Below are 21628 nucleotides of genomic sequence, written 5' to 3' on the forward strand. Positions count from 1 at the left end.
TCCAGTCTGAATGTCCAGGATAGGTCCAGGTGCATGCCACTACTTCATACCAAGTAATGCATTGCTGGAACAAGACCAGCCAGTATTCTTAGAAGCATAACACTGATTAGATACTAAAATCTGCTTTGGAAACTGTTGGCCAATCCAATTCCATGTTTATATCTATCATTATCAGCATCAGCATAATACAATTAAGCCACCTATCCACAGTGTTGTTGGGTGTTTTATAAAATAAGCTAGACATGATAACTCTCTTATGAGGACGAAACACTGAAGAACAGTTTTTTAAAGGCATAGGACTATAGACATTTGGAACAAAGAATGATATGGCAAGAGTTCACCTTAGTATTTTATACCAACATTTGCCTATTTTGAGACTCATAACCTCAAGAGAATGAGAAGACAGACAACAGACTGGGAGAAAATATTAGCAAAAGAACATATTTGTTCTTTGTATTTGCAAAGTATACAAAGAACTCTTTCAGTTCAACAATAAAAAAGAATGATCTGATTTAAAAATGGGCAAAAGATCAGAAAAGACACCTCATCAAAGAAGATCTACAGATGGCAAATAAGCACATGAAAACATGCTCCACGTCATATGTCAATAGGGAATTGCAAATTAAAACTGCCAGGAAATTCCACTAGACATCTATGAGAATGGCCAAACTCCAAAACCCTGGCAACTCCAAATGCTGGTATGGATGTGGAGCACAGGGACACTGAGACATGGCTGGTGGGAATGCAAAATAGTACAGTCACTTTGGAAGACAGTTTGGCAGTTCCTTACAAAACTTAACATATTCTCACCATGCAATTCAGCAAATGCGCTGCTTGGTATTTACCCAAGTGAGCTAAAAACTTACGTCCACACAAAAACCTGCACACACAGGTTTATAGCAGCTTTATTCACAATGGCCAAAACTTGCAAGCAAACTTGATGTCCGTCAGTAAGAGAATGAACAAACCGTGGTACATCTAGAAAATGGAATATTACCCAACACTAAAAAATGAGTTATCAAAGCATAAAAAGACGTGAGGAAAACTTAAAGGCATATTTCTAAGTGAAAGAAGCCAATCTGAAAAGCCAATCTATGTACTATACGATTCGCCTTTTTGATTCTGGAAAAGGCGAAACCATGGAGGCATTAAAAAGACCAGTGGTTGCGGGGGGTTAGCGGAGAGGGGGATGAATGGGCAGAGCACAGAGGATTTTTACAGCCGTGAAAATACTTCGCATGATATGATGTTGGCAGATACATGTCATTAGAAGTTTCTCAAAACCCATAGAATGTGCAACACCAAGAGAGAACCCTAATATAAACTATGGACAGGTAGTTGGGTAATAATGTTGTGTCAGTGCAGGTTTATCAACTGTAACATCTAAGCTAAACTAAACTGGGTAAGCTAAACTAAATCTTGTCGAATTATATGTATGACTTTAGGGCTCCTTCATAAATTAATGTTCGTGTTCAGGGTTTTGAAGAACTTGAAATTAGTGTTGGACTAACATTCAGAAAGAGTCTTGCACATATTTTCTTTGTATAATAAAACATGCTAAAGAAAACCTTGTGAAACATCAAAGTTGCCTTGTGAATCAGTAAAAGCCAATTATAAGCCGCTGAGGGGATTCTGGGCACAACTGAATTTTGATAAATTTGTTGGCTTATGAAGTAATTCATGGTGCCCACCCCATTTGTCTAGTTGGGCCCTTGAATAAGGTTGCAACTACCCCTGCCGATGAACAGTGCCCTTAAAACTCCTCATTGCCCCCTGCCTACCACACCCGTCTTAATGACTCCATCCGGGTTCTGTGGCAATGGGAAGAAGGCTATGAATCAAAAAATCCTTTTTTTAAAAAAAAATAATTGAAACAACCGGTGAGGAATGTGGTACAATTTGAGGTCTTTTGTGAAGAAGGCTTTTAGAGACAGGGCTTTCTTTATATTCTATTATGTTTGTTCTTCACAGCTAATTATTTAAATGATACTCAATTTTTTTACATTATATTTTATACTGCAAGAGCTTCAAATAAATCTGCAATACTTGTTTTTTACCCAAAGTAAGCTTTTATGGAAGGATATAAGGAAATCTCTTTTTTCCACCAAATCACACGCAGTTGTTCTCTGTCCGCCATATCAATCGAAGATTCATTTCTTCAGCTAAGAGAGGTTTACAAGCCGGGAAACTCATCTTTATCGTAGGAAAAAAATTCTGCATCTTAGATCTATAACACTTAATAGGGTTAAGAATCTATTTAAAGATATTATTTCTTTGTTTATAGCACTACAAATCACAAATAGAATTAAAGTATAAGTTGTAAGTTGAGGGTATGTGTGTGAAGAAAAAAAGGAATCAAGGGTTGGTATAACAGTTTTCTTTTTCTTTGCCCTTTCCATTAATAGCAAGAATATTGAGAATTGATGCAAAATTCCAAACCAAGTTCCCATAGCAGCACCTAAATAATGTCTGCACTACCATTTCCAATTAGAATTAGATTGTAATGTAATGCAATTTATGCCATTATAATACGGAGTTACTTTAGTGATTTTAATTCTTTTTGTGGCAATTAACGTTGCCATGGAAACAATCTCTTGCTAATAATGACTTCATCTTCACGCACTTAATCAAAATCCAAAGGTGGATTTGAAGATTTGAGGCTGCCTGTTTTATTTATTTATTTGCATTAACTTATTCAGGGATCTTTCTGAATGTAGTCATTACGTTAGCAGTAAATTCCAGTTTAGTATGACTTCAAGCTATTTCTTGCATTTCTGCCTAAAGGAAATCCCGGCTAAAAGATCACTTCCAGTTTTTTTATTTTTTATTTTAGGGGTGTTTGTTTTCTGTTAAAAGGGGAAGCATCAGTGCTTTCTCCTTTGACCTCCAAAGCAACAACTTTGCCTTTCGGCAAAACGAGATTCTTGGCTTTGCGCGCGCCGCCGAAGTCGGGCCTTTTTAGGCCCCCGCAGGCTGCCGTAGCCAGGAAAGGCAATCCTGGGTTGCTGCAGAAAAGTGCCACCTGCGTCGGCAGTTTCACTTTCGATTTCGTCCGGTCTTCGGCGGAGGCCGGGCTTGTGGGGCACTTGGAGCGGGGGTTTGGATCCCGGCCACCAGGTGAGCCGGGCAGCCGCGCGGGCGGTTGGAGGCCGCAGTGTTCGGTCGCTCTGGGCGGGTGTGGGGAGCAGCAGCCCGGATCTGGGCCACGCAGGCCCTGCAAGGCGCCGGGAGGGAGCGCGGACCCCGGGAGCCCGCAGGGGGCGGGCGCCAGCAAAATGCGCTCAGCTTCTCCTGGACTCCTGGGAAGGCCGGGAGATCTGTGGTCCCCGGGTATGAGAGCCCCTCCGGAGGGGCGTCTAGACCGCGCGGGGACGAAGGGCAGCGACCTGGCCCTGCCGAGTTGCCTTCCGATCTGGTTGTTCAGGTTCCGCGGGAACCCAGACCGGACCTGCGGGCTGGGCGGGAAAGCGGGCCCCGAACGCACCGGCCGGCCTCGCCGGGTTCCTAGGGCTCCAGGGCCGCACTGACTACAGCGGGGTGGGTCAGGGCTGGACTCTCCCACCTTCCTGACTTCTCTGGTTGCCGACGCCCACAGTTGTATGGTGTTGGGTCCTATCACCAGGGCTTTTGTTGTGTAGGTGTGTGCGCGCTCGCTCCTTGTGGGTATTTTTGTTTAGGGTGTTTAGCGTTAGGATGATGGGAGATAAGCTTGGTAGTGGCTTAGTGTGCCCCTCACCCCCACGCCTTAGTAACACAGGGCTGTTGAAAAATTGAGAACGCAGGAGTTCAGTGAAGAAAGTAATATTCACTGAAACCCATTGATAATTTCTTTCTGTATTCTCGTATGTGCTGTTTTCTATTTGAGCGAAGACCATCTGTTTTATCAGTTAGCAGTCTAAGTAGTCCATTTTCCTTTAAGATTCTTACTAAGTATTATTTCTAATTTTGCATCTTTTTATTGGCTACCCAGTCTATCATTGTGTAGGTCCCATGAATTATTCATTTTTTTTTCCGACTGTGAGGCATTTAGGGTGTTTGTGAATTTTTGTTTGATTTTAGCATCCCCAGGTAATACTTTGATGAACTTTATTTTTAAAACTGTGTTTCAGATGATTTACTTGGACTAGATTCTGAGCATGGAAGTTACTACAATAGATGCTGTATTCTAGTAAGGTCTTTTTAGGTCTTCATACACATTGCCAAATTGTTTTCTGGAAAAGTTTTAGCAGTTTACATCATTCATGTAATGTTGTGCCTGTTTTCACCAAAAGTATGATAGCTCATAATATATTTCTAATACATCAACCTCTTTTTGGAATTTTTTTTTTTATGGTGGTGGTTCACATTTCCAGTTGCTTGAATTTTGTGCAGGCGTCTAGAGGATTACGCTGGTGTGTGTGTACGAGTACGTGTATTACGGAGTTGCTGCGTAGGCTGACTGAATTGTTAGAGCAGGTGATCTCGTAAGTGATCCCTTAGCATAACTCCCTTATTTTGCAGACGAGGAACCTGGCCAGGGCCTTGAGAGGTGAAATGATGAGTTCTCCAAGGCATACAGCTAAATTAAGTAGCAGAGCTGGGATTAGAATTCAGGTTTCCCGTCTCCCAAGTGAGTACTCCTTATGCCGCGTCGGGTGGTCTCGCAGCAAAACTGTGGCATACTTGTGTTCTGAGAATTTCAAAAAATGTTGGTATCACTTGGATTATTCTGTCGTGTTAGAGTTGTACCAAGTAACAGAGATTTTAATCATCTGAGGGAAGTGTAACACTGAAAAATGGGAAATTGACCATTTTCGCGACTGGGACTAGAAATCCATTACTTAGAATGGCAACGCCTTCAAGATTTTTTTTGATAGTAGTTTTCAGATTCCCTTTCTGTCAGAGTAAAATATCTACTAAGTTGTAATTTGTACTCTATCATCTGATTAGAATTGAGCTGTTCATTTTCATTTGTTGTACCTTGAACTCCTTATCAATTTAAGACCAGAGAAAATAGTGTTTTTGATTTAGGGTTTATCACAGAGTTTTTCAACCTCAGTTGACATTTTGGGCCGGGTAATCCTTTGTTATGGGGGGCTGTCCTGTGCTTTGTAGAATGTTAAGCAATACCCCTGGCCTCTATGTACTAGCACCACTCTCTTCATTTAGGACAATCCAGAATGTCTCCAGACGTTTCCCAATGTCCGCATTTGCTTACAGGAATCATTTGGGAAACTTTATAAAATGTGAGTTGCAGTGCCCCTTGCCTAGGGAGTCTGACTAGGAGTAGGCTTCAGGAATCTGCATTTAAACAAGCATCTCCGCCGACTCAGATGCCCCTGATTCGTGTACAACACAGAAGCATTTCTATTTTCTTCATCTTTCTTTTATTTGCTGGTCAATAACAGAGATATTACTACGCTATAGCCGCTTAAGTGCACAGATGATACTGTACTAGTTCCTGGTTGGGGGAGCAAGGGACAGGGATTTTCCTTGACACTGACCTTAGATGCTTTCCACCGGGTCGGCCAGTAAGCTTAGGTACCAGCGATACCATTTTCCCTGACTCTGAGAAGCTTAGAACTTACCGTGAGAGACCAGTCGCGGGAGAGCTACGAACAGCCGGATGGATAAGTGGAGAGGGGTGCTGTGAGTGCTAGATTCTGGGCTGGAGTGAGAGAGGGGAGGAAGGTAGCCTCCTAGTATGTGGGGAGGAGGGATTGGTATGAAGCCTTCAGAAGAGGGCTAGGTACCCCGAGTGTCTGAGAAGGGAGATATTTAGAGAGCTGTTCTCCGTGTCTGATGCCCTCTCGGATGCTGAGGTGTTAGTCTCAAGCTGCATTTACGTGGGTTGTAATGTTATGCTTCATTGTAATTATTTACTTTTCACATTTTTTCACCCTAAACTGTAGATAATCTACAAAGAGGTAAAAGTTTATAGGTAAACACTGACGAGAAGCAAGGATTTGCATGTCTTCTGCTCAGTGACATAACTCAAAATCGTGTTAGATAGATTTCTTAACCTTTGACCATTGTGTTTCTTCGCAGGCTAATTGACAGCACTTTGTCCCTTTAGGCATTTTTCCTCCTGTGCTTTTGCTCTCCAGCTGGATCTCCCCTACATGTCCGTAGAAGTCTGCGGCCGTTCCCCACCTGTCACGGGAGCGTCTAGACATATTCCAAAGGGCAGCTTTGAAAGGGCTTAGGCTTTGGGACCAAGCCTTAGTTGTGCTTGTCACCTCACAGGGTTACCATGTGAATTGCTCGGGAATCTAACGCAGCCTGGCTTATCGTTGGATGAATAAAATTTGGTTCTTTCTCCCCCATTCTTTTACTAAAAAAAAATCTCTGCAGGGCAGTTTGCAGATGTTCTTATACTAGACCTCTCAGTAGCTTCTGGCAGAAAATATACTGCCTTTGACTTAATAGCCATTTCTGAAAATAGGTCATTTAAAACAAGCCTGAGTAGGAGTCAGGGGAGGGAGAGAAGCATAGAGGTGATTATGGCTTTAATTTTGAAGGGAGAAGTTTTATCAAGGTGACCCCGCAGAAAGGAGGCCTTTTTCCTCTTATGTGATTATGGTTCAAGAGGCTTTTCTCTCGCTTCAGAAATGGTCAGAACTGTGCCTTCTGCCTTAACCAATTTAAAAGATGAACACTTAAAATTACGTGAGCCAAGTGATGGGAAAAATTGTGATGTTGAGACCAATTTACTCGTACCAAATGGATTTATGGGCAAGTCATTAAGTAATGGGGAGTACCAAGGAAGCCTAACGAAGACGAATGTGGAAGATGTGGTCTCCTAGTGTGATGGATAAAACGCGTTTGCAGCAACCACCCCCTTTCAAATAACTTCTGGAAAAAAAATTTTTTTTTTTTTCCCCAAGAGACTTAGCAGAATGCAGATGCTCTGGAGAAAAAATGAAAAGCTTGGTAGCAGTCTTTCCTAGCAGTCTTTCCTTTCATGGCTTCCTGTCTTTTGAGGGCGAAAAGACTAGCCACAAAAAAAGCAGAGAAAGTGATAGAGGGTAGTGACAGACTGCAGCCAGCACCACCAGATGGGGACGCCGCCACGTCAGCACTAGGTGACATGGCCCACCTGCCCGCCCCCCGCGGAGAGCGGAGCCCAGGCAGCTCTCTGCTCATGACCCTGTCGTGCTCCCTGTGGCTGACACGGTGTTCCCCAGACTTGCCAGGTCAGAGGAATCTGCCGGGCGTGTGCGAACCGGCTCCCAGGTCCTGCCCCAGCGCTGCGGAATCAGAATCTCCAAGTGAGCCAGTTGATTTCGTGTTTGGGAAACTGAGCTGGCGGCTCAAGTCCAAGGTCTCTGAGCCCGCCTTGCGGTGCTTCAGGAATGTGGCCCTGCTCCTGCCTGTGGCTGCGTTTTGTCCTGGCCTGTGTAGCATCTTCTCCTCAAACCCAAGCGTGCCGTCCAGTGCCTTTGCTCAGATTTCTCTCCTTTCGGCCCCCGGGCTCCTTTGGCGTCCCACTCAGCACCGGTGTCACCCCCAGAATGCCTCTGCTCTGCCAAGCCTGTGCCAAGTGAGCTGCTTTCGCCATGTGCTGTTCTCTGCCTAATTCTATCCACACACATACAACTTCTACAAAGTTCTCCATTGACATGTTTTTGGGCCAGCTTTGGAGTGTAAGCTCTGAGGGCCCGAGGCTACCTGTGTCTTACTAGTGTTGCCCCCCTGCCCCCCCACCCCGCCTGTGCACGCGACACTCAGGCGCTAAGTTTGAAGTGTTGAACACCTTCAGGAAGAGATCGATGCTAATTGGAGCAAAGATGCGCTTTAATGGCAGGGGTGTGATCTCTGATGAGCTGAGAAGAGTCTGATCTGTGCTTTTTAAAAAGGTGAAGAAAGAAGACAAATAACATTTAAAAAAATAGCTAATACCAGCAGTTTGCCTAGGCTTGGGGTCTTTGTGCTGTCATTAACTTTTAACTTTGGACAAAGTAGTTAGTAATATTCCTGTCAACTAGATTTTCACTTGACCATGCATCTTAGTGGGGTTTTGTTTTGTTTTGTTTTGTTTTGTTTTTTAAACACAAAGTAAACCGCTAGTTTTGTCTCAGTCTTGTAGCTAGAAAGCACCATCGTGGGATTTCACATCTGATAGGAAATGCACCTGACTCATGAGCTGAGTCTCCATCAGGCCTTCAGAGTTAATAGTCTCTCTAGACCCGTTCAACCACAAAACAGCACGTGTTCAGGACATAAATAAGGCAGTTTGTAGACGAATGGGAAGATTTGTTTGTTTTTACTAAACGCATCAAGAGTATTGAATCTGTTACAGGATTTACTTTGTAATATTTTTTCTTGTGCTCAAAACAGCATAAATAAAATTGTGTGGTCTGAGTCTCGAATGAGTAGTCGTCGTCCTGAATAGTAGTTGTAACTCCAGTTATCTGCTGAGACTGTAGCTAAAAAAACCAACTGGCAATCCAGTGGGAAAGTTAAATTAAAATTTGCTGAGTAAAATAATCAGCTGATTGCATTTTAAACATCGTTCAGGCCTCAGGGAGATGGAGAGGTGGGGAATGGTCCAAAGAACAGCCCCAAGTTCAAGCGTACTTTGTGAAATTTGCATTTTCTTTTATTGAACTGAGGATGTTGACTTTTTGTGGTTAAAGAAAATTATTTTACTTAAATTATAATCACTTTTGTTTACTCACACCCTTTGAACAAGAGTTTAAATTCTTCTGGATTCTAAGTTCTTTAAGGTCAGAACCTGTGTGAACGCCCTGTTCTTGAATTTCCCTGAAAATATGTGCAGACATACATATATTTGTTTGAGAAACGAAAAGCCAGTAACCGAGCATTCTAGCTTACCCAAACTGCTTGAGCCGGCACAGATTCACTGTGAGAAGATCTCTAAACGATATTCCTGAACCTTTGTTCACATCAGGGAGTGGATAGACTTGGAGTGAATAAGCAGCAGCTGTTTATGAAAGAAAGTGTTATAAAAATTCGGATTGAAAACAGTTTGAGTTCTTGAGGAGAGTCCTTAAAATACTGTATCCATACGGATTTTTAAGTGTCGGTACCATATGGCTACTAAGTAACAGTGAGCTGAATTTGACTGAACCAAATATTAACTTCCAAAGTCCTTTGCTCTCAGTTTTTGCTTAAGGAACTACAGTTTTGTTATATTTGTTTATCAAAATATTTTGACTCAGATAACTGTTCTAGAACAAGATGAATTTTGAAAGGAGCGATTGGCAACTGTGTATGTTTGGTTTGGGTATATACTGCTCTGTCTGTATTTCAGACTCCTATTGTTGAATTTTAAGACTTTTTCTTACTAGAAGGCAACCTGTGGAATGGGGGAAAATACTTGCAAATGACATATCTGATAAAAGGTTAGTACCCAAAGTATATAAAGAACTTAATAAAACTCAACACCCCAAACCCAAATAATCCAATTAAAAAATGGGCAGAAAACACAAACAGACATTTCTCCAAAGAAGACCTACAGACGGCCAACAGACACATGAGAAGATGCTCAGCATCCCTCGGTATCAGGGAGATGCAAAGCAGAACTCCAATGAGGTATCTCCTCACATCGGTCAGGACTAAAATCTACAACACAAGAAACAACAGGTGTTGGTGAGGATGTGGAGAAAGGGGAACCCTCCTGCACTGCTGGTGGGAATGCAAACTGGTGCAGCCACTGTGGAAAACAGTATGGAGGCCCCTCAAAAAGTTAAAAATAGAGCTACACTGCACTCCAGCAATCACAGTACTAGGTATTTACCCAAATAATACAAAAATACTAATTCAAAGGATACATGCACCCGATATTTATAGAGCGTTATCTACAATAGCCAAATTATGGAAGCAGCCCAAGTGTCCATTGACTGATGAATGGATAAAGAAGAGGTGTGTGTGTGTGTGTGTGTGTGTGTGTGTGTGTGTATGAAACAATATTACTCAGCCATAAAAAAGAATGAAATCTTGCCATTTACACTGACATGGATGGAGCTAGAATATATTATGCTAAGTGAAATAAGCCAAAGAAAGACAAATACCATATGATTTTACTCATACGTAGAATTTTTTAAAAAGGACAAACAAGCAAAGGGGAAAAAAGAAAGCAGCAAACGGACTCTTAACTACAGAGAACAAACTGAGGGTTACCAGAGGGGAGATGGGTGGGGGGATGGGTTAGATAAGTGGTGGGGATTAAGGAGGGCACTTGCTGTGATGAGCTCTGGGTGCTTAAAATAAAAACTTTAAAACAGGGGCGCCTGGGTGGCACAGCGGTTAAGCGTCTGCCTTCGGCTCAGGGCGTGATCCCGGCGTTATGGGATCGAGCCCCACATCAGGCTCCTCCCTGTGAGCCTGCTTCTTCCTCTCCCACTCCCCCTGCTTGTGTTCCCTCTCTCGCTGGCTGTCTCTATCTCTGTCGAATAAATAAATAAAATCTTTAAAAAAAAAAAAAAAACTTTAAAACAAGACTTTTTCTTAATTATATAGAGTGTATATCTGCTCTAATTGCAATAGAGTAAATAAAAATCTCTGGCTGCATTAGCGACTTTCAGGAGCCTGTCTAAGGTTGTGATTCAGAGCACGGCCCGGTCATCCACTTACTAGCTCTGTGACCAGAGCAGGACCTCTGGGTCTCTTTCTTCATCTGTAAAATGAAGATTAAAAGCAATACCTACCTCATAAGGTAGTGAAGTTTAAATGGATTAACATATAAAAAGTGCTTAGGTAAGTGCTGGCATATAATACACTCAGATATTAGCTCTCAATTATGGTTACAGTTATTTTTAGAAACACTATTTTGGCATCAGTTTGTAAGTATGTCTACATTATATAACATAGACTTTAAAATACGACTGTTTGGATCTTGAATGTCGGTTCCATCACATTTGGGGGCACATTATTTCAGCGTTTTGTGCTTTTGTTTTCATTAGCAAAATGGGGCTATTAAGGCTTTCTTCTCAGGGTTCTTAGAAAGATTCAATGGGACCATGTTGATCAGGATCTCAGCAGCGCGCTCGGCGTAGAATAAGCTTGAGTACGTGAGGGAGGTGGCGGGGGTCGTGGGGGGCCATACTGACCGTGTGTGAGACAGTGGTGACAAGTGATTGAGAACAGGGGCTCTGTTAACACGGGGAGCCGGCCTGAAGCTGTGGCATAGGGTTGCTGTGGGATGACTGAATGAGGTCATACATTAGCCTAGGATCTGGCTGATGGTGAGCACTGGGACATCCCAGCTGTCGTGTTGTAATAGTAGTGAATAACAGTGAGTCTTCAGACGTGGTTCTTTGATTCTTGATTTCCTATAAATATGCTAAAGGCTTCAAGGCTTTTCTTGGTGAATAATTAACTTTTGTCTCTACTTTTATTGCTCCTTCCCAGATTTTTGATCAGGATTGTGAAAATGAGTCTACGGAAGCAAACCCCCAGTGACTTCTTAAAGCAAATCATCGGACGACCAGTTGTGGTAAAATTGAATTCTGGAGTGGATTATCGAGGTAATATTTTCGTGCTTTATCCTCACTGGTGCAGCTAAATGAGTAAATATGACTTAACTGGTTTTTATTAAGCTCTTAAATGTGCCCAGTAGAACAAAAAAGCATTGGTTACCAGTAGTTTTTATGCCCGTTTCTTTTTCTACCTCTGAGATGGTTCCCTTTGGAGATAGGGTGGGTAGGCGAGTGTGTGCTTCTGACTTCCGGTGTGATTTGTGCGCCTGCTGTCTCCTGTCTCCACTTTGCGACTGTTATGTGTATGTCCTCGTAATAGCCAGGATTCTCAGTCACCTCAGGCATGAATAACTGGAAACCAAAGAACATTTGGCACAACAGCATTTGTTTTTGCCGAAGTATTCAAGGTTGACAAGCAGCTATTTAGACGGTATCATTTTACAACATGAACTTCCCCCTCTTTCGGTGCGCATGCTGTCCAAATACACCTTCCCTTTCTTTTCGAGAAGGCTCTTTTTAAGAGGCTGTGACACTCCTGAAATTAACCTTGTGGGAGGAAAGGTATCAAATCCCATTTTTTAAAGTTACTGAAATCCTAATCTTCCAAAATTCAAATACATGAATTGGAACATTTCACGGGTGCAGGTTACTAATTCATTAGCAGAGTAAAGCCTTTTCGTGGTCTCTTGTCTGAATGAGGATGGTAGTCTTGAGCCTTTTCCTCCTTCCACACATGCAAACTTAAATTTTCCCAAGAATTTACTCTGTGTCCAGTGTGTGCTCATTATTTCAGTTTCCAGTTTATCTTCACATAAATCCTTTGAGATGTCTGTTTCTCCCCACCTAGTAAGGGAGGAACTAGGACTCCCAACGCAAGCTTGACTAAAAGCCTGGTTAAGAAATCACTCTGCTGTTTATGTACCCGTTAGTTTCTTGACATCAATAACCTATCTCCAGTTTAATTTGATTTTTATAGTGGAACTAACAGATTTATACTGAATACTGAGATATAAAGTCTCTACATTCCACTTCACACCCATGAACTTTTGATGAGGCCAAAGGAGATAACAGACTTCTGGGGATTTGAGCATATTCAGCAGTTGGTCAGAGTGGGAACATGTGTTCAGTGTCTTCTCAAAACCCACTTCATTGAAGAGATCAACCAACCTAGCCTGACTTTTTTTTCTCTATACTTGTTAGGGAAAATTTTTTTATCTCTAAAGGTAGTATATGTGGGGTTTTTTTCTTTCTTTCTTTTCTCTCTCTCTTTTTTTTAAAAAGAATTTCAAAGCAAATAATGGAGAAAAGTATACAGAAGAAAGCAAAGTCTCCCCAAATTCTTCCATCCAGAGATAATTCAGGCTTACCAGTCTGGACCTGTGTCCCTATAAGCATAATTTTATATCAATGGGATCAGCTGTACATACACCCTGATTTTCTTTTTCTTCTTACATGAAAAGAATGCATTCAGTTGTCTGACAATACAGAGTGTTTCATGCTGCACGGTTCTGTTTTTGTTTTTAACCAGTTTTCCTATTAATGTGCTTGTAGTGTTTGCCGATTTTTTGCTGTTTTTAAGTAAACATCTCTGCTCCTTTGACTTGTATCTCGAGCACTTGTCCTAGTATTTCTTTAGAATAGATTCCCCGGCCTAGGATTTCTGTGTTAATGAGCATGCCCAGTGGCCCTGCCCTCTGGGGAGATGGGTTATTCTTCTCTGTGTTCTCACTAACCCTTGTTTTAGCCTTGTTTTCTACGTTTCCATTCTAACTGGCAACAAGTAATAGTTTCATTTTCTTTGTTTGTTTACTAGTGAGGTCGAACAGCCTTTCACAAGGCTAGTAACTGTCATGATTAAATTTAAAAAACCCAGCTTTCTGTAGCAATTTCTCTTAAGTTTGAGGAGAACTTTGTTTTTTCTGTTATTCATAGTAGTTTATCCCTTAGAGATGGGAGGGGGTTACAATTAACAACCTCCTGGAATCTTTTTCTTAAAACAACCTTTGCTAGAAGAATAGATATTTTATTATTAGTGAATAATTCATCTTGAAATGCTTTGGGTTGACGTTCAAACAGATTTGCATATCATGTTTCGGAAGTTTCTTGCTCACTTCAGATCGTGGTTTAGATGTAAAATAATACAGTAGGAAATAAACTGGAAGTTATAGCTTAAGCTTTCTTTTGATGGGAAATAATTGTTAGTAATTGTTCATAATCTCTTCTGATTCTTTGAAATTGTTCATAATCTCTTCTGATTCTTTGAAAGTGTACAGCTTCTAGCAGAATTCCGTTAGATTAATGTCGTGTGTTCTCATTACACACACAATTTGGAAAAGGAACGTTTTTGTTTAAAGGAAAATGGGGGCAGAGGCAGGGAGTGAGGAGCATATTAACGAAGTAGAGACTAAATGAAGCTATCGACTTGGCTAATTGAATCAAACCTGTAGTATTTGTTTTTACTTGATTCTTTTTTTTTTTTCCTAGAAAATAGCACGTGATGTTAGAGACTCAGAGGCTTATATGTTTTCATCTTTTGAGAAAAATTATCAGGGCAAGTTTTGCACAATTTATACCATCTTAACACAGTTAAAAAGATTCACTCAAACAGTTTCCTTAAAAGCTCTTTAGAACGTTTTTGGCCATTTTTCTCCATTAGTCTGGATTTGGAACTATTCTAACTGTGACAAAACAGAAAGGGATGTGTTACGATGCAGTATGGTGCCCTGCCTTCTCGAGCTGCTCTTCGCGAGGAGTCGCAGCTCTCAGATGCTCTCAGAGCACCTGCTGTCTCCTCTCCTCTTATTCTAACAGACCGTGCAGACTTCCCCTTAACCCGGGAGCCCATTCATCTGCTGCGGTAGATGTTGCGAGAGAGCACGGTACATCTACCAGACCCATATTTCACCGAGTGGCCCAAGTAAGAAATGCCACTGGGAGCGAGGAGTGTCGGCCCGTGGTCATTTGTCCCTGCACAGTTGCCCACTCCCGATTTGAGCTTTCAAAGAACGGTGTTTTATTTGGAACACGCTCGTTATGTGATTTTTTTGTGAGGCTTTAGAACTCGCTGTCGTTACCACACGTCCCATGAAGCCAGTGATCGTTCGATGTGTCCCCCGCGGGCAGTACGTCCGTGACTGCGTTCACACTGTGTGCGTCTTCGCCATCGTTGGCGTAGAATGGAACCGTTGAGTTTCACTTACAGCGTGAATTTTTATTTTAAGTATGTAAGAGCTAACAGATCGCAAGGTTGTCAGTTCTGAGGTATACCCTGTAATTTTCCGCTCTTACCCGCCTTGTGTATCTTCTCTTTGACTACATCTGCCTCCAGGGGTCCTGGCGTGCCTGGATGGCTACATGAACATAGCCTTGGAGCAGACGGAGGAATATGTAAATGGACAACTGAAGAATAAGTATGGCGATGCGTTTATCCGTGGAAACAATGGTAATATTCTCTCGCTGCACAGTCGTGCGACATCTAACGGAGCTTTTTGTTTGTTTGTTTATAATCAGGATCCCCAGCAGATTTTCTCCATAATTCAAAAGTTCAGTTTTAGTTTTGCCTTGTTTATTTTTAACGTCTGCAATCTCAGATCTTCATTGTGACCCTTTTTTTTTTTTTTTTAAGATGCTTCATGGAATTTTGGAATAGACATTCTCATCTTCCCTCTCTTTACTAATGAGGAACTGAGGGGTATTAGGACACCGACCCAGAGCCCTGAATACAGTTTATTAAAACCCCAACGCTGCCTCTCACGCTGTGGAAGTAGCTTGTGTTTCCCCCACTATCTTTGGTTTGCATCATTTGGCAGATAGCTTGTCCTGATTGTCCTTTTTCTCTTAAACATTCACATGCTTTTTGTGGAGGTTTGAATCCTTTCATTTGGCTAAAATGACAAAATAGGAAACATTCTAAAGTTACTCCACTTTTTAACAGCTTGTATGTTGCTATGATTATTATGGTTACTCTTAAGTACCTTGTTTAAAAAAATTATCAGTGAAGTCATATTTGAATTTCTCAGGGGGAAGGGAGAAACATCAAAACTGAGGGAATTATCCCTTGGCCCATCCCCCATCCCCACCTTTGGGCCCATCCCCCACATGGAGCTCGGGGGCTCTTCAGTGTGGATTTTTATTGATGTTCATGCTTTAGTTCTGGGTAATTTCTTCATCCCCCTTCGACAGTTGGATCTTGGCTCTGAACTAAGTATCCTGACTTTTACTGTAGGTATTCTATCTCCTGTTCTTGCAGAGCCATATTTCTTCACATCCTAGCTTTGTGTACATCTTTTGCTGGCTTTTATTCCTTCCATCATGTAGGATTTCCTCGATTTTTTTCTATTATTATTATTTTACTCCCTCCATTTACTAGAAATGTTCTGATTGTTCCCCATCTGCAGACAGCTGAGGGCAGCAGTCACCTGTGCGTGGTGACAGGCCAGATCCTGTCACATGCACACTACTTCTCGGGCTTGTCCAGTTTCCCAGGCGTGTTTCTACCGTCATTCTGATGCTTTCCTTCATATAACTTTTTCCATGATGTAATCAGTGGTAGTTACCCTTAGACTCCCAAATTCACATCCTTGTCTCTTAAAAAGGATCCTGTTTAATTTGTGCTATGTTCTTTGACCAGGATACCTCTTTATGTTCACTTTGAACAGAACTGTCAGAGTCTGAGGAGGCCTGGGGATGGGAGGGGAGGGACACCTCTGTGAAAGCCTGACCAGCGTCACCTAGTTACTAAGTTTTGTCTTATTCTGATGTACCACATAACCTAGAGTTCAGTTGGAGTGTCACAAGAGGACCAGCTGAGCAAAACTTTGGATAACACCAAAGGTTGATACTTTAAAGATTATTTATTTATTTGAGAGAGAAAGCATGAGAGGGGGGAGGGTCAGAGGGAGAAGCAGACTCCCCACCGAGCAGGGAGCCCGAAGTGGGACTCGATCCTGGGACTCCGGGATCATGACCCGAGCCAAAGGCAGTCACTTAACCAACTGAGCCACCCAGGCGCCCCAAAGGTTGGTACTTTAAAAGGAAACTTAGAATAAAGATTTTAGTATTTAAAAACAACCCAACCCCCCCCCCCAGAACTCCTCAGCTCTTGTTTATCCTGTTGTAATTAAAATAGTAAACAGCAAGTTCAGAGTTATATTGGAGAGATGGATGAAAATATGTTTTTTATTGTTAATCTGAAGTTTAGCCTGTGGTAGATTTAGTGATTTACTTTACCATAAGCAGAATTGTTATAATTATAAAACATTCTTAGATTCCAGGGATTTTCACATCCATTTTATTTTATCTGCCTGGTCACAATTTGCAGTCAGATTAGCAAACACTAGAACACGGTCCCGTAAGACGTCAAACTCAGGCCAGGATTCATGAAATCTAGTTTTTCATTAGTCCTAGAATTTATTGTGTGGTATGGAAATTCCTTTTCAGTTTGCAGAGATGTTAGGCCAAAATCTGTTTGCTTTTAAAACTTGCTGTTATGATACGTAAGCACAGGTGTTTTTCAATGTAGTTATTTTTTTCTTTCCAGTATTGTATATAAGTACACAGAAGAGAAGGATGTGAAGACACCAGGAGAACAATACTTTTCATACTTGGATATATTTTTCTATGAGATTTTTTTGTTTTGTTTTGTTCTTTTGTAACTTGTCCTGCTTCATAATAGTTGGTGATTTTTCACTGACATGCGAGTGAGAAGACTGCACAAAATCGTGGACATAGTTGTAAAGAGCTTCCTCCATATTTAAGTTCCAGGCATTTTCTTTTCCTGCTGTGTCAGTGTGCAGAACGCAAAGGAATAAAAAAAAAAGAAAGAAAGAAAATCCATTTCTCTGTATGTGATTTTTACTTATCTCAAGCAGTGTCATTTGATTGGATTTGCTTTACTCACTTGTCTGATGAAAAGATGCACATGATGAAGGTTAAACCATTTTCGAGATGTCCTTTGTCGCATCTTCTTGGGCTTGCCACACGAAATGCTCATGCTCGAGGGAGGCTGTCCTGCGAAGGCATCCAGTTTTAGTCTGAGGCTGAAAAGGGTTTGTGAGGTCAAAAGGTTCAGCCTCCGATCCTGTCACCTGGATAGAAGATAGAGCTGGGGACCTCACGGTGGCACGTCCACAAAGGCAGTGGGAATGCACATGGCGTGGGGGGGACACTCTGAAGCTTGGCCATATTCCGGTCAGCTGAGAGCGAGGTCAGTCTGCAGCCACCTTGCACTGCGTCCTGGCAGGTAGACTTGTCCGGTTTTCTTGCCTTCTCTCAGGAGCCTTGGCATCAGTGTCGTTCTCGAATGTTTATGAAACACAGGACGGGAGGAGCCAGTCCTGTACGGACATCTGTCTGGCAGCCGTTTAGATTAAAGCAAAGCCTGGACTTTGTAAACTTACTCAGGTTCCAGTTGCTTACCCGTGATTGGCGGAGAATTTCTGCTCGCCCCCCACTCAGGGAGGGGCTTTGGGGCAGCCCTTCTCGAATCCGTGCCGTGCTGGAGTGTGATGTTGTCCAGGAGCAGAGCACCGAGCACTCACGTGGCTTGGCACAAGGCAGCCCCTCTGCATTCTGAGACTCCTGCTGAGAGGGTTTTCACAGTTTATTAATGAGATTTCCACAACCCTGCTTTCTTCTCGGAGCAGTTTATGCAGTCTCTAGCAACAACAAATCTATCTGGGCACTGAGGTTGAATGAACACCAGACAACTGTGTGAACATTGGACTGGCCTTCCTCCTCTCTCCCTGCCCAAGCGCAACAGCATTCCTGTTCCAGGAGCTGGTGGTGTGATTTTCAACAATTGCCTGGTTGAAGGATGTGGGGGCAGGACAGGGAAGGGGGGGGAGGTGGCGCTGGTTCTGGAAAAGGATCTGTGGCATTTTGTCTTGTTTTATTTTAAAGATCAGAGTAATTGGAAACAATTATTTTTTAATAACTCAGGAAAGGTGAACAGAAACATTTCACAGGGTTTTACTATGGGCACACCAAAAAGAAAACACTTCATGCTACGCTTCAATAATTTATCACTTCTTGACAGGGGCTTGAAAAGGGTTCAGTCAGTGAGTACAAATCACCAGGACAACTTTTTTTCCCAAGTGGTGTATCAATCATAAACAACCCCCCCGATCTCGGTGGTTTGAAACAACAAACGGTTCTCACTCCTGCTCTCCATCTGCAGGGGCCGGTTGGTGGGACTCTGCTCCTTGCAGTCACCCGGAGGCTCGGCCTGGGGGAGGCAGTGCCTCGTGTTTCGGCCATTTCTGTGACTCAAGGCTTGGTGCCGCAGGGGAGGAGCAGAAACGGGCCTGCCCGGGCTCTTAGAGGCTTTTGCTTGGGGGTGACCAGTCACTTGGCCTCCATTTTATTAACCAAAGCCAGTTAATGGCCATGGTTTCCTTTAAGTTTCCAGGATCCAGAAGGAGAGAAAACCAGAAATATTGATGAACAATGGCAATTTTTACCACAGTATGTGTCTTAGGATTCTCTGGAGAAACAGAACTAATAGCATGTGTATACATAGAGATTTAGAGAATTGGCTCACACGATTGTGGAGGCTGGCAAGTCCCAAATTTTCAGGGTTGGCTGGTAGGCTGGAGAGCTGGGGAAGAGTTGCAGTTCAAGTCCAGAGGCAGTCTGCTGACAGAATTTCCCCCTCCAGGAAAGTCGGTCTTTCTCTCTTAAGGTCTTTGACCCATTGGATGAGGCCCACTCATATTACGGAAGGTAATCTGCTTTAATCAAAGTCTCTACTGATTAAATGTTAATCTCATTAAAAAAAATACCTTCATAGAAACATCTAGAATGTTTGACCAGATATCTGGGGACCATGGCCTAGCCAAGTTGACACATGGAATTAACCATCGCAGTATATTAACCATATCCTTTCCATGATAAATGCCTCTCACAGAAACTAAGAGGTGTACCCAAACCCAAAACGGCAAAGTCTCAGATTTTATTCCTCATGAAAAAAGAATCCTCTCTAGGCCAAGAGTGGGGTTGAGGAACCTCTTGCTCCTTGTGCTTCAATGACCTCTTCATTTGATTCCAGAGAAAAATCGCGATTGATTCTTTCTCTGGTTTTGGAAGCTGGGTCTGAAAAGATGGCTTTGGTTTGGTTTTGTTGCAGGATAACTCAGAAATTCCCAGTTAATACATTCCTAAATTAAAAAAAAAAAAAATACCGCCTTTCCATAGAGCCGGTAAGCATGACCTCAGGCCACAGGCCGTGTGAGGTGGTCGTGAGTCTTCGGTGTGCCGCAGAGCCGCGCTCTGAGGCTCGGGGTCCAGTACCTCTAACGCTGAGCTGTCGCTTCTCACAGTGAGGTTGGTGTGGCCCCTTTACCAGTCCGTGTCTTTCTCCTGACAGAGCGAACGTGCGCCCTCTTGCTCAAAGATGACCTGTGGGTGGGCCTGATCCTCCACGCGGCAGGGCTGGCTCACCCTTGTCCGAGGTCCTGTGCGGGGAGCAGACGCAGCTCTGAGCTGCTGGGGGGCAGCGGGTGACCCACGGGGCAGCCGAGCTCCACCTCGATGTTGTGAGCCACCTGAGCTCAGCCTCCCAGCCTCCCTGCCTCCCTGCCTCCTTTGGCCGTCACGGCACAAGGCCACGCCCTTGGCCAGGTGCGGAAACCTGAAGAAGTCAAGTGACTTGCCCCGGGTCACTGGGGGAGTCGCTGCAACCAGGGGAGCAGCTCCTACTGCTGTGGGTCAGGCTCCTAAGGGCCAAACCCCTGCCTGTCGTCAATAAATCCGTCTTGTCTTCAGTGCACCCTCCAGCTGCCTCAATAAGAAGGCCCCAAGGTGTGCAGGTGGACTGCTGTCCTCTACATTCAGAGACGGTGTCGCCCACGGTGGTTTGTTCTCACTGTGCTCAGGGATGACAGGGAAGACCCGTGGGCAGCCAGCTGCCCTTCACACCCGGGCCCAGGTAAAACCCAGCCCTCGGCTGCTGTCCGCAGGTGTCGTTCACGGTCTTGCTTTTCTTGCCATGACTGTGTCTTAGAATTTGCTCCCCACCCCGGAGTGCCCCCACTCCTGACGACTCCACGACAGGCTGTTTGCCAGCAGCCTTCAGCTGTGTCTTCGTGTTAGAAGCAGAGCCGTCAGACGCAGTACGTACATAGAGAAACGGAGACAGGATCTCTGTGAATCTCAGTGGCCTTTACCTCCCGGCCCAGCTCTGAAAGGATCCACTCTGTCCTCGGTCCCAGGCTCATTTGCTCAGAGGTCTCATAAAGGCAAGTAATTTGGTGCTGCATCCAGAGTGGTGCTTGCCAGGACCCTAGACCACCCTCTCCTGCACCCCCTCACGCTCTCAAGGGTGCTTCCCACACACACACCAGCCCCGCTCCTGGAAGCATAACCTGCACCCCCACTCACTCTGCACCCTAACCCCGAGCACATGTGAGGCTTACTTAGCATCCAACTACACCATGTCATGTTTCATGTTAAACAGGTTTTTTTTTTAATTTTATTTATTTATTTGAGAGACAGAGTGAGCACAAGCAGAGAGCAGCAGGCAGAGGGAGAAGCAGGCTCCCCGCTGAGCAGGGAGCCCGATGGGGCACTCGATCCCAGGACCCTGAGATCATGACCCGAGCCGAAGGCAGACGCTTAACCGACTGAGCCACCCAGGGGCCCCCGTGTTTCATGTTAAATACACTTTGTTTGATGTTTACTTATGACTTCACTTTTGTTGTTTTTATCATTTTTCAGTTTATTATAGAAACTTTTTTAAAATAATTTTTTATTGAAACTGATCACTTTGAGAACTGCGAGGACCAAGCCCAGGATGGCAAGAGATAAGGTAGGCTTTGATCAAAATGTATTGTGTTTACATCTCAGAATAAAAGAGAAATATCTGTTTTAAGAAATATTAAAATAGAGGTTGAAAGAGAATAGGCACTTTTCCTCCCCGGTTAGAACCGTTTCCCCAGATGAATCTGTTTCTCCTGTTCAGGGAAATGAAAGTAGTGTTTTAACTAAAAGGAAAACCAAGTTGAATAATCAAGCTACCAGACAGACAATTTAAAGACCATTCTTTTTATTAAAAACCGTTGCAGACTTTTAAAATGTTTATTTTCATTATTGTCATTCATATTCCTTTAACGAATGAAACTTACCAAAACCCAACACGTTCTCTTCTTCCTCCATCTTTCCTCCTCTCTGTTGTATGGGAGAGACTAACTTTAGACTCCAGGGTTCCA

At 43.2% G+C, this 21628-nt stretch overlaps 1 protein-coding gene across 3 annotated transcripts; it reads left to right on the forward strand.

Moving 5' to 3' along the window:
* The first annotated feature begins 3009 nt into the window (after positions 1-3009).
* On the forward strand, positions 3010-17254 carry LSM6 (LSM6 homolog, U6 small nuclear RNA and mRNA degradation associated). Of its 3 annotated transcripts, none has more exons than XM_026499428.4 (4): positions 3010-3117; positions 11356-11471; positions 14752-14865; positions 16963-17254. In XM_026499428.4, the coding sequence occupies exons 2-4, from the start codon at positions 11378-11380 to the stop codon at positions 16995-16997; spliced, it is 243 nt and encodes an 80-aa protein (XP_026355213.1). In that variant the 5' UTR covers positions 3010-3117; positions 11356-11377; the 3' UTR covers positions 16998-17254. The 3 variants fall into 3 exon arrangements, with proteins under 3 accessions (XP_026355213.1, XP_026355214.1, XP_026355215.1); XM_026499429.4 differs by lacking the exon at positions 3010-3117 and adding an exon at positions 3231-3330; XM_026499430.4 differs by lacking the exon at positions 3010-3117 and adding an exon at positions 4505-4609.
* Positions 17255-21628: the final 4374 nt, after the last annotated feature.

Source organism: Ursus arctos, unplaced genomic scaffold (genome assembly GCF_023065955.2).
Source record: "Ursus arctos isolate Adak ecotype North America unplaced genomic scaffold, UrsArc2.0 scaffold_11, whole genome shotgun sequence".
Lineage (NCBI taxonomy): Eukaryota > Metazoa > Chordata > Mammalia > Carnivora > Ursidae > Ursus > Ursus arctos.